The sequence below is a fragment of the Alligator mississippiensis genome, chromosome 1 (assembly GCF_030867095.1).
Source record: "Alligator mississippiensis isolate rAllMis1 chromosome 1, rAllMis1, whole genome shotgun sequence".
In the NCBI taxonomy this organism is placed as follows: domain Eukaryota; kingdom Metazoa; phylum Chordata; order Crocodylia; family Alligatoridae; genus Alligator; species Alligator mississippiensis.
The window spans coordinates 266,436,636-266,449,989 of NC_081824.1; the positions used below are offsets into that span (position 1 = coordinate 266,436,636).

Below are 13,354 nucleotides of genomic sequence, written 5' to 3' on the forward strand. Positions count from 1 at the left end.
ATTCAAGGAACAAACAGCATCATAACTGTGAAATCATACCAGCCAGAAAGTGATTCATGCTTTCAAGTTTATTTCCATCTCCATTATTTCAACCCAGCACTGGCAGGCATTTACTTTTTGGACATTTTCTTACCAGCATGGATTTCTATGTTGCATTCATGTAGTTACTTTAAAATTCAAGACAAGACCAAGAAATTCCAGGTACTGCCAATTTGAGAAAGCCATACAAGTAATTCTACAATTATCTGACCCTTTTGGGGGGCTGCTGAACTACTTTTTCTGTTTGTCTACCCCTCTTCCAGCAGTCCTAGGTTTGGCCTGAACCCCAGAGACAAACTTATGCAAAATATGACTGCTGCTATGTAACTGTTTCCTTTTATTTCCTCCTTGCCTTTGTTCTCATTCTCAGAGATTCAATCAGAATCACTGAACCAAGCAGTCATATGCAATTTCTCCTCACCCTAACTCTTAACCTCTAACACCCAGAGGAGTGACAGACCCAAACCGATGCATACAATAAAATCAGCATAGCAAGAATCTTGTAATAATGACAGACTTCTTTTTTACCTGCAGAGCTTTCTTAAGTCCCCGCTTCAAGAATTCAAGTGTTTGATCTGGTTAATTTACAGAAAAGATAGGATGACAACAAAAGGTTTGCATGAGGCTGATTTGGACTGGGTCTACAATGAGTGGCATACCTTGCTATAACAGACCACAGACATTTCTTTCTGTTCTTTTTATCAATCCAGTCAATCACAGCTAACAGATTGCCCTTCAGATGCTGTGGCACTGCCTACAGAACACTTAGTGCACTCCTCTATATTCACTATTCAGTGGTCAATGATCTTGGAGCATTCAAAAATCTGTTTTTCTAAAGGGATGCAAACAAAGTCAGACGGACCTCCATTTTTGTAATCCACAATGACATCTCAGTTCCAGCCTGCAGCTAATTCCCAATTCACTGCTTACTTATCATCTCCTTACCCCAACCCACCATCCAAGCACAAAGGCTGCTGAGGTATATACAAATTGGCCAGAATAACAGGAGCACAGCAAGCTAAATAAAGACAAGAGCCATCTGAAGATGATGTATGGTGCTGATTGCATTACAGTAGCATGGATCACAGGTGGAAAAGGAAAAGAGAGGCTGAGTAGGGAAGGGTGGTTACAGAATAGCGTAAGAGACTGAAGACTGCATTGACAACTTATTTCAGGGAACTACCAATTATTTAGCAGCATGATGCAGGGCCCTGTAACATGAAAATCCATAAGCAACTTCAGAAGTTACAAAGACTTCAGACTACAACTGTGAAGCCCTGCATGGACCAGTTAAAACCCCTTGTCCCTTTTAGAAGTAACACTTACAGAGCCAAGTCACTGGGGTTTTTAATGAATATTCTTGCTGTCAAACAAACTGACATTCCCTGGTCTGATGTGTGAACCTGTTCCAGAGATTTTTAGATGTTTCGTCTGTGTTGCTGTTGGGCTTATTTTTAAGCATGCATTTCAGATGTCCTCTCATACAAGCCAATGGGTAGATTGTAGTGTTTTCCTTTCATATATACAAACCCCAGTAAAAAAAGTTGAATATAATATATACAATTGGAAATATAATCCTGGAATATGTGTCAATGACATGATTGTTCTGCAAAATAATCCTGCCCACATTTCCTTTCAAGGATCTCTTCCTCTTTACACGTGTTGTGTCCACGTTGGGGATGCTGGCTGCACGTCCCCGAGATGAGCTCTCTTCTGAGTGCACTGACAAATCAGCCAAGTCAAGGTCAGTGTCATGATAGCAGCCATCAAAGGCCATTGCTTGCACTGCATCAAGATTATACACTCCTGGCACCTGGCAACAAATAATAATTATTGTGGTCTAGCAGGAGGTATAGGACCGATAAACAAGACTTTCATCTGCTAGGTTGTCTCCCCTGTTGACATTCTGGGAGTGCTCCGGGAGCGGGGTGGGAAGTGGTGTTTTAATTTAAGCAGCTGCGAGAGCCACTCTAATTAAAGCACCTGGAGAGTATCGTGTATCAGCATCCCCGCACTGAGAAATGGCAGCAGGAGCACTTTAACTAAAGCTTGTAGAATGAGCTTCAGTTAAAGTGCCCCTGCCACCATTTTTCAGTGCATGGATGCTGATACATGAGACGCTGGAGTCTGCTGGAGCGTGGTAATCCCCATGCTCCAGCAGACTTGATTAATTGAATCTATTCTGATGCGCTGTAATTATAGCATGGCAGAGCAGCCTTGCTGCTCATGTATAGGTGCCCTCTGTTTTCAAAAAACTTGGTGGGGAAAAAACAGGGCAACTGTATAACACAGACAGATGGCCATCTGCCTGTGGTAACTTGCCCTTCTGCAGGACCCAATTAACTACAGGGGAACGCCTCAGATATTTTCCACAAAAACTCGAAATAAAACAGGGAAATCACTGGTGCTATACGCGTGACCTTTGCCTGTTCCCTTTTCCTCAGCTCTTCTAGCCAAGGAGTTCACAGATGGGATTGTTCATGGAAGCAAGGAAACCGTACAGAGGATTCAGGAAGGGCAAATTTCTAACTTGTAAATATGACTGTCCACTTCAGAAAGGTAATTCTAATGAATTACATAGCTACTCTTCTGATCAGGGAGCAATAGCAGATCATACGACCGGTCTGTCCAATCAAAACTGACTAGAAAGAACTGGGCAAGAAGCGAGAAAAGAGAAATGGCCTCTCCCTTTTAGGAAGCAGGAACAAAGAGAGCCTATCTTCCCCAAGCTCCAAGAGAGGAAAAAAAAGGGAGACTGGTCAACCACCAGGGGTGAGGAGAAAGACCCTGGAGAGAGATCTCTTCCCCCTCAGCTGCCAAAAGTGGCAGAAAGAAATGGAGAGATGAAGCTCCCTTAGCTTCTGCCACTGGAAAAGGGAAGAGGGAATACTGTACTCTCAGTATCCAGGACAGGAGAGCCATTTTTCCTACCATCCAAAGAGCATGTAAGAGCAAATGACCAGTTAGTCAAAAGGTAGAGACACAGTCACAGCACAAATTTCACCACACAATGCCACGTCACTATATCTCGTGGCTGTCTGATGACACCAAAATACACAAGTTTATACCTTCCCTCTTTTTTTTAGTTGTTTTCTCTCTTCTACTGTAGTGAGATAGTTCACAGCTGCATATTCAATGACGGACAGGAAGACAAAAACAAAACTGATCCATAAGTATATATCCACAGCTTTTATGTAAGACACCTGAGGCATTGAGGCACTTACTCCTGTGATTATAGTTGACATTGTCAGCACAGTAGTTATACCTGCCAAAGAAAGATGTGATTAATACAGAGCAAAGTCCAATTGACTTCATTCAACTAATGACTGGCCACTTGCTCAGCATAGTTTTGTGAATGTGAGGGGACCCCTTTAGCCCCTTGGCACAGGTTATGACACATATAGCATGCTATAAAGGATAACATCATAGACCTGCTCAAAACAGTACCCAACCCATAGATCATCTATATATTCCATCAGTACAATGGAAAATCCATTGTTCACAGAAAGTGCTAAAGCATAGCTAGTCCTAACTCCATAGAGGTGAGATCCTGTAATACAAGGTGCAGAAAACCATTCGTCAACTGCAACTCTTGAAACTGCAGATGAAGTATGTATGAAGCACCACTGTTAAAAGGTTTAGAAAATGTTCCTGCTTTGTGTGTTCCTGGAAGCATTGAGCTTGGTACACTTCCCATTTACCTCTCTCTCACACATAGCCTCAATGAAAGCACAACAGCACTGGCCAGACTTTACAATGTCCTAGCAGGACTTCTACTGCACCCCCTGTATGATGTTAAATGCATTTCTGCAACCTTTTGTGATTAAGCAGTTCCATTGGTGTTAAATACAATGCATCTCTCTATTTTGGGTACTGCAATCACCACAGAGTAAACAGCTTAGAAGGACTGGGAGCTACTGGGCATATCTACACAAGATGCTGTGTCGCCATAGTGACGAGCTATGGCAACGTAGCTCATCGCTATGGGGATGTAGCATTGGCGGGCACAAGCTGTGATGCCAATGCTACTCCACAGTAGCAATGAGCTATTGTACAGCAGTTCATTGCTACTGCACAGTAGGGTCAGAAATTACCCATGTGCCCACCGGGACTGCACAGTAACAGCGGAAAGTACTAAATGACTGCTCAGTAACAACTGCGCAGTTGGGTGCATGTGTAGACATGCCCTCTATGTAGCAATTGCCATATCAGAATAGACCAACAAACGTAGCCTGATACCCTCTTTTCAATGCTACTCAATGCCCAAAGTTTCAGAAGGAAGTTTAAAACTTCTCTAATGCATCAGTGAGTACAGGGAAAGGGTGTTTTTCCTGATTGCTATTACTCCTGCTCTGTAGTTTAGCAGGGGTGGGCAAAATGTGGCCCGGGGGCCAGATGTGGCCTGCCAGGTCATTCTATCTGGCCCATAGGGTCCCTAAAAAATTTAGAAAATTAATATTAATCTGCCCTGGGCTGCCTGTCATGCAGCCCTTGATGGCTTGCTGAAACTCAGTAAGCGGCCCTCTGCCCAAAATAATTGCCTGCCCTTGGAATGGGTGAGAACAGATAATCTTCTCTTTTCATTTTAGCCATGGTAAATCAACTTTGGACGTATTACTCAAAGATTTGCTTTACTTAAAGCTCACAGCAGAAATTCCTATATGACATTCTGTGGCCTCTGGTATGCAGGAGGTCAGAGTAAATTATCACAGCAGCCCTTTCTGGTCTAGGTCCCTATGAAATGTAGACATTATTTGACTTTGTACAGAATCTTCATTGACATTTTTAAAAACTGACATCAGAATATGCCAAAAGCTCTTAATAAGTCAGAACACAAGGCTCTGGAAAGTGTATCTACAAAAGAACTAAAGTGGTGAAAGACCCTCACTAGTCCTTCCATACTAGTGGAACTGAAGCCAACCACTGCAGCCACAAAGAAAGCAGGTGCTAGTTAGTGATAAGGTGCAGGCCAGGTCCTCCAGGGATTACTGCCTGTACCTGTTAGTTAAGCTGATACTCTGGCTCCCGTATGCAAGGAGCTGTCCTAAACTACTGACTGAACTTGCCTCAGTAACGTTGTTTATTGGTGGGCTCTAGGGGCTGATTACACCAGTGTGTAGGAAGTGAATTTCCTATAGAGGACCCACAACTCTCAGCAGAGTAAATGATGTCTGTAGTGGACAGTGCTTCCTGGATCCAGGCTCACAACTTTCTTGTCTCTTTACTCATGTTTCAAAGATTAACAAGATCTCTTCCCACCCCACAAATTGAATGTGTTGAATGTGTGTCCTTATAACTTCTCAGCAGCTTCCCTTTCTGGAAAAAAATAAGCCTACTATGAAAATCTGGATACACTGAAGTCAATGGGAGTTTTTCCCATTGACTTCATGGATCCAAAATTTCACCCCTAATCTTTTCAGTCTCCCTTTCCATGGAAGCCCAGTAACTTGTAAAGTGTTTATGTTGTTCGCCTTATTTAAGTCTTTTATTCCAGCTATGTCTTTTTTTTCAAGCTGCTAAAATACTGAATATAGCATTGAGAAGTTATCACTGGTTTATGTAAGTCAGAATCCTCGATGATATCATGGCAGTCTTAAATTTTTTATGAAAATAATCAATGAAAAACTGATCTATTTGTTATTTTAACAGAAAAAAATATTACTACAACAATAAAATACAAAGCTGGTTAGGAAGCTTAAACATTTTATAGGAGAAATTGTACACTTTCTATGTCAAAATTTAATTTTTGACAAAAGTTCCTACCAGCTCTACTCAATGAACTTTATCACTGGGCCCAATTCACTATGTGTTAATCTAGTTTTGGGCTAGTTTAACTTCACTAAAACATTCAAGAGCTTTATCTTCCCTTCTCTCATCTAAAGATTTAAGTTGAACACTGAGGTTCTGAATGTACCATACAAGAGTAAAAATGTATTCAGATGCTTATAAACTAGGAAGAGAAGCATTATAACTTGGTATCCAAATCACTGATCAGGAATATAAAGCTCATCAAAAATTATCTTGGATATACTGCTGTAATACAAACCGGTTATTCAGGGAAACCTGATGTATAATCTCATGTAACAGGGGTCAGCATCCTACAGACTGTGGGCTGAATTCAGCTCACAGACATGGGGTTTCAGTGGCATTTGGCAATGGGAGTACTTTCTGCAGACACTCTCCCCCTGCTGCTATGAGGATGAACACCAGTCATAGCCACTCTCCCTGTACAGCCACCTTCTCCATGTTGCTGGGAAAACAAGTGGAAGTGGTGGCAGGGTCCAGTTGTAGCCCAGGTGGGTCATTCAAGTCTGCAAATGGAAAAGCTTGCCTACCCTTGTCCCATAGAAACTGCCATATGATTTAAAGAAAGAGCATTGGTAAGCTGCTAACTGCAGTTGAACACAGGCTTGTCAATATTTTTATATGACCTTTCAGGACTCAAGACATTTTTTTTTATTTAAAGTAAAACTTGATGTTATTTTCTCACAGATGAAAGGAATAGGAGATTCATTTATGCCATAGCCGTAGCAGATAGGCTAGTTATTTCACTGGCCCAACAATTAATTTATATTCTATGTACTGTACTTAAAATTATCCATTACTCCAATAAAACACATCACATTAGCCATCCAGGTTTAGCTTTTCTGTACAGGTCAATATGGCTACAGAAAGACACTTTCTTTATTGGATCTGTTAATACACTCATATGTGTTTTATTCACTAGGGCTTTCAAGGTTTCCCCTTGTCTTAAATGTAACACAAGAACTTAATCAGCTTCCAGAACCAAAACTGTTAGTAAGAATGAAAACTGGAAACTCCCTTGTCAATTCTTAAATTTATAACTGTAGGAATCAGAAGCATTAGAGATATATTAGATGTACCAGGAAATCTCCATTAGATCTTCGGAGATAAGTTAACCTTGGATATACTCATTCTAAGGCCATTAGTGCTATGCCATCAAAGAGAGAAGTTTGAATGATGTCAAGTAATCAATCTTTGATAAAACACTAATGTTGTAAACACTGACTAGACAGCTCCTTATGGTCCTGATCCTAGGATGTGCAGAGTTAAAATTATAGGGCTCAGAACAGAGACAAGATAGGATTTGGCTTTTAGTGAACAAAATCATAAGGCATTAAAAGGTAACATTTTCAAAATTACATAAAAGGATTAAGGGCTTTTCTGTATGCAAGCACTCAGGACAGTTCATACAATTAACTGAAGGTGTGAATTTAGGGTCAATTTGTTTTAAATTTTTGTGTGGAAATACATGGCAGTAAGGCAGCTTAGGTAGGTAGCCCATACAGCAGTAGGCAACCCCTGACACACGTGCCAGAGAGTAGCATGCAAAAGCCTTTTGCTTGGCATGCATGCTTCGGGGAAGGGGCTGGGGCTGCGCTGCCACAACAAGTATTGGGTCCCTTGCAGTTCCCCCACCATCCCCCCCTGGCATACCAACATCTTACAAGTCAAGTTTGCAAGTGTTTTTGACACTGCCCAAAAATGTTGCTGACCCCTGCTCAACAGACATTCAGTCTCCTGAGAGTTTCCTGGAAGCCATTTCACTTGGGTTGTTCCCAAGTTATTTTTCTCCTAGAGTGCCCACTTCTGCTCTGGAAGAAAAATTATTAACATCTGCCCCTTGTGGTTTCTTCTGAGAGAGCAAGGACTGTCTTTGGGGAAACTGAACATCTATACATAGCCTTAAGCTGGAAACATAAGGCTTGGGGGAAAATGAAGGACCTTGAACTGATGCAGAGGCAGGTGAGTGGCCATACACCCTTTGACCCATACGGGTTAAGGTAGGGGAAAATTGTCTGCTACTTCCATAGGGAGCAAACACAGAGAGGTTCAAATGATGTTCCACAGAGGGAAGCTCTTAAATACTCATCTTTCTTGTGTCCCACTCCCATGTGTCATAGATAGTTTTATAATAAAATACAACTGATCTGTGGAGAGCAACATTCCCCCATGTCACAGTCCGGAGGATGTGTAATGGGGTATATGTAGCTGGTGTAACAATAGTGGTGTAACTCAGGAACCTATTTAATGCATTTGCTCATGTGTACTGCACACCAGAACTCGGTTAAGCTAACTACAGTCCTCCTTGCTTTCCCGTTTTCCCCTCCCGAAACATCCCTTCAAGGATTACCTAGTGATACCCTGGCAGGAACAGCTCTTCTGTCAATCCAAAATGAAACCCATGACAGCATCACCATCAGCATAGCTGGGAAATAAGACTGTAGCACAAAAAAGAAAATGTGTCTCCTTAGGGCAAAGTTTATAAAGAGTCGGTTGTACCAACCTGTTGAAAGAAAGAGCAAGGGGAGAAGAGATTAGTGTTTTTATAAAGATCAGCAATCAGCTTATTTCCATTAGCTCCTTTCCACTGGTTTGCCCTTATCACATCATAAATAATACATAAGACAAGCACCTTAGTTTATACCATGACTCTCATTCCAAATTGCTTTACAAATTTCTTCCCCCCACCCTAAAAAAAAGTCATTTTGTGAATGGAACATCCCTGTTCTTTAAAGATGCAATAAAATATTGCATCACAGTTGAAGGCAGAAAATAAAAAATAAAAAAAATTGAAACAGAAACTTCAGGAAGAACACAGGCAGGCAGAAAGTAATTTCCTTGGTCAAGACGGCAAGCTAATACTTCTACTCAAATGAAAAGAAGCATGGGGTGTTTCATGGTTACAAATGCCCAGACCTCACTTTACTAAATCAGGGTATTTTCCTTTTGTTTGTCCATGTTGGAATAGTTATTCCATGCTGACTTCAGGGGGAAGAGTGCCACCTAGTGAATCACCCATGTCACTGTGCTGCACTGGAGTGCAGTGAGTTTTGGAGTATGGAGCGAAGTTAAAATAAAAAAGAGAGAGAGAAATGGCTAGCAGGTCAGAATCTGCCTTTGGAATAAGAATAGAAGGATGAATGAGCTTGTACTGGGCAGCCATGCCCATATAACAGGCTATTTTAGGAATTTATAACTTAATAATAACAATAATCCTTTCTAAAATAACACACGGATTACATGGTTTCAACCTGGGATAGGATTTTTACTTTTTTAAATAATTTTGTCAGAATGACTGTCCAGATGGATTCCTTCTTGGGAAAGCCCTGGGAGGGGACTGAGAACTGAAGAACTGTGATGGCTTAATGTTATGAGCTTGCCTGCAGAATGAGGGAGAATTTGAAAGAGGCTTCAAGTGGGAAGAAGACAAACATGGTGGTTAAGGGGTGCCCAGAGAAGGTTGCCCCTGATCTTAGCAGGCAGAGCTGTCCATATGAACAGTTTCTGTACTCATTCTGCTGTGGCTAATCCCTCCCAGCAGGACGGTGCTGGTCCAAGCCATGCTACCCTTGTACTTGCTCACTAGTATTACTTAACTAAAAGGAGCTGGTCTGCATTTAATAATCATCTTCAGTCAAGTGAAAAGTAAAAAAAAAAAGCAGAAGAAAATACAGCCTCCTGGCTATAATAAAACTCAGCACAAGCTAGGAAGCTCCAAGCTAAAGTAATGTTCTGTCCTGAGAAGTGATTACATAAAAACGGCCCCATTTTACTCATCAGATTTGCTCTCTGCATTTATTCAGCCATATGTCAGTGATTTCCAGGGACAGATCCAGGGCAAGCTGCAGTGGTACAGTTGCACTCCTCTTGGATTCCTGTTCCACCCAACTGCCTGATAGTGACAGCAGCATTTCTACCAGGACAGTGCTGAGGGGGTCAATTGACTTCACAGTCAATTGACTACCTGATTTCTGCTAGCCTGTCTTCACTCCACAGATAATAACAACCCACCCTCCTTTTTGAAGGTCTTGATGTACCATTAATCAAGCTATCCTTTCTCCTACAATTTTGCTGTCTGTTAACCATTCTTGGTAATATCTCCCTTCTATTTCATAGGCCCACAGACTGTTTATAGCTAAAAACCTTAACTCAGGTGTGGTAATTTTAATTCAGGTGAACAGTAACCCAGGTGTGGAAATGAGTAACAGTGAAGTGTTGGATACAATGTTAAGATGCTCAAGAAGGCTAAATTTTGTATTACAAATCTGAATAAGGCATGTACATTTAACTATAATAACAACAGGACTAAAAAACAATATTTTTTACTATTTTGCCTGGTTTGCTGTGTTTCTTTAACTTAATATATAATCTAGGAAATTAGTGCACATTCCAATAAATTTGTATTTAGTTTCATTTTGATTTAAACCAAATAATATAGTGCTGGATCCTTAGCATATTAGTGCATTTTCTAGTTTCTTGTTAACTGGAGAAAAATGTGTGTTGTGTTGATTCATCACACCATCTACACCCCCCTTTCAGAATCCTAGATCCACTCATGGTGAATTCAATGACAAAAACATCTATTTTGCTTTTTACTGATCTACCCTGCTGAGCCAGCATATCATTAACTAGCTTCTTGTTATATTCCTATCTGTGACACCTTTTCAAGCTCACGCCAGGCTCTGGGATTGCACAGGTGGCAGTGAGGACCTGATATAAAGTCAGTGAGTTTACATGCATACCACTCAAAACCTTGTTTGTTCTGCAAAAGTTTTATTATTGATGAGAATGAATGAGGTAAGAAGGAAACCTATTTGATTCCTCAAGCCTCACCTCACCATATGGTACTGGCAGGTACTTCCCATCACCCTCCTTGTAAAATAAGCATATCTGATGTGGCCAACAGTGGTGCACAATAAATAGAGAGATCCTCACTGATGTATTCACACAGTCACCTTTCTGACTAGAGATTTTCTCTACGTATTACATTTTATCTTTACATTATACAATTTTGTCACTGTTTCTCAACAGCACAAGGTAAAAAGGAAGAATCAGCCCAAACTGTAAATTCTTCCAGGTTTAGCTGAGTTGCATCATAATCCTTGCACCCTTTACTAATATTGCTATATCAGCCACTACAGAACAAATATTGCAAATTGTAATTAATTTTATCTAGATCGTGAAAATCAGTTGTCCCATAAATAAAGCAATGTCAATAAACCTGTGTGCATCTTTCTCTGCATGCCTCACAGAATTTTTAAAAAGATTTGTGCACTTCACCATATTATATGAAATCATGTCTACTTCACTATTTAGTCCTGATAACTGAGAAGCATTTTCTTCACTGAAATGAACTGATTCATACAACAGCACAGGCAAGCCATTTTAACCAGTTAAAAGTACTTTTAGAGTGCATTTAGATATCAAAGTGTTTCATTATTTAGGATTGTGCATACACTATGCAGAGAATTGAAGAAACAGCCTTGCATGAATTCATGACTATAACTTACTGGGCATGTCTACATATCCAATAATGTACATGCTCCAGAGTTTTTTTTGTTCCTGGGAGCACTGGTTGAATGTGCACCCTGGAGCAATTAACTCAGGAGCAATAAGCTGCAGAGTTTATTAATGCCTTGACCATGGAGCCTGGTTGGAGCAGTCCCTCCTGGCAGGGGGTCCTAGGGGTTAGTCTGCCAGCCCAGGGCTGCTCTGACTGGCCCCCACATGCTTCAGAGGGACTGGCTGGGACACAAGGGAGCTTCAGTGCAAGACTAGCTAGCAAGCAACCCCCCGCACTGGAGTACCCTTGAGCCCCAGCCAGGCAGGCAGTGTCTGCAGGTGCACTGCTACACAACAAATAAACTCTGGAGCAGGCTAGTACATGTTTCATGTGCCTAATAGGGGCACACATGTAGACACAGAGATGTTTACTGAGGAACAAATTAGGCAGCTCTACAGTAAACATTGCATATAGATGCGCTCACTCAAATGCACTATAATGCGTTCTCTGAAACTTTTTGTATAAACACGGAAAATTTGTTGAACCGTTAAATTAGCATGTGCTCAGCTGTGATGTGCACACTGATCACTGGTTCGTTTTCATTATGCAACCAATCCCAGGTTGTTCAAAATCATGAGACATGCCTCAAAAAGTTAAGGGATCTTAGAAAATACTACATTTGAAGTTCTTTACACTTACTTTTTTTGTTTATGCTTCATTTTCAAATTTCTGTTCCACAACCAGAGGTAGCATATTTTTTCTTAAAAGCAAAAGCTGAGACTTTCAGGTAATCACAGAACTGCAAAAGCTTTACAAAAAGCACCACATATTGCAAAAACTGGCAAGATCACGTACTCTACTCTTTTTTAGGCTCCTAGCTTTTTCATATCAGGAGTTTGAAGATTACATGGTCCCACTGTGTTACAGCAGGAGATTGTTACACACACACACTTAAATCCAAGATGACTATAGGCCCATCAGCCTGACTTCTATCCCAGCGAAGATCTTAGAAAAGTTTATTAAAGAGGCCATCCTTAATGGACTGGCCAACGTCAACATCTTAAGGGATAGCCAGCACGGGTTTGTTGCGGGTAGGTCTTGCTTGACCAATCTCATTTCCTTCTACGACCAGGTGACCTATCACCTGGACAAGGGAGAAGAGATTGATGTCATATATCTTGACTTCAAAAAACCCTTCGCTCTGGTTTCCCATGATCGCCTCTTGGAGAAACTGGCCAATTGTCGCCTTGGGTCCTCCACGATCCACTGGCTGGAAAATTGGCTCCGGGGTCGGACCCAGAGGGTAGTAATTGATGGAAGTCACTCATCGTGGTGTCCTGTGACCAGTGGGGTCCCCCAAGGCTCTGTCCTTGGACCCATACTGTTCAACATCTTCATTAATGATGTGGACACTGGAGTCAGAAGCGGACTGGCCAAGTTCGCCGATGACACCAAACTTTGGGGCAAAGCATCCACACCAGAAGACAGGCGGGTGATCCAGGCTGACCTGGACAGGCTCAGCAAGTGTGCGGATGAGAATCTGACGGTGTTCAATGCCGATAAATGCAAGGTTCTCCACCTTGGGGAAAAAAACCCCACAGCATCCTTATAGGCTCGGCAGTGCTATGTTGGCTAGCACTATGGAAGAAAGAGACTTGGGGGTCATCATTGACCACAAGATGAACATGAGCCTGCAATGCGATGCTGCGGCTAGTAAAGCGACCAAAACGCTGGCTTGCATCCATAGATGCTTCTCAAGCAAATCCTGGGACGTCATTCTCCCCCTGTACTCGGCCTTGGTGAGGCCACAGCTGGAGTACTGCGTCCAGTTTTGGGCTCCACAATTCAAAAAGGATGTGGAGAAGCTTGAGAGAGTCCAGAGAAGAGCCACGCGCATGATCAGAGGTCAGGGAAGCAGACCCTACGATGACAGGCTGAGAGCCCTGGGGCTCTTTAGCCTGGAAAAGCGTAGGCTCAGGGGTGATCTGATGGCCACCTACAAGTTTA

General features: G+C 41.8%; 1 protein-coding gene across 1 annotated transcript in view; it reads right to left on the minus strand.

Annotated features, from left to right (window-relative positions):
* Positions 1 to 1,334: 1,334 nt before the first annotated feature.
* The window catches only part of GABRR3 (gamma-aminobutyric acid type A receptor subunit rho3), a 58,784-nt gene continuing 46,764 nt past the window's right edge, over positions 1,335 to 13,354 (minus strand). The window contains exons 8-10 of the mRNA XM_059724321.1: positions 8,195 to 8,347; positions 3,108 to 3,304; positions 1,335 to 1,852 (exon numbers count right to left, since the gene is read on the minus strand). Of these exons, the coding sequence (XP_059580304.1) occupies positions 1,556 to 1,852; positions 3,108 to 3,304; positions 8,195 to 8,347 (647 nt within the window). The 3' untranslated portion in view covers positions 1,335 to 1,555. The remainder of the gene's footprint in view (positions 1,853 to 3,107; positions 3,305 to 8,194; positions 8,348 to 13,354) is intronic.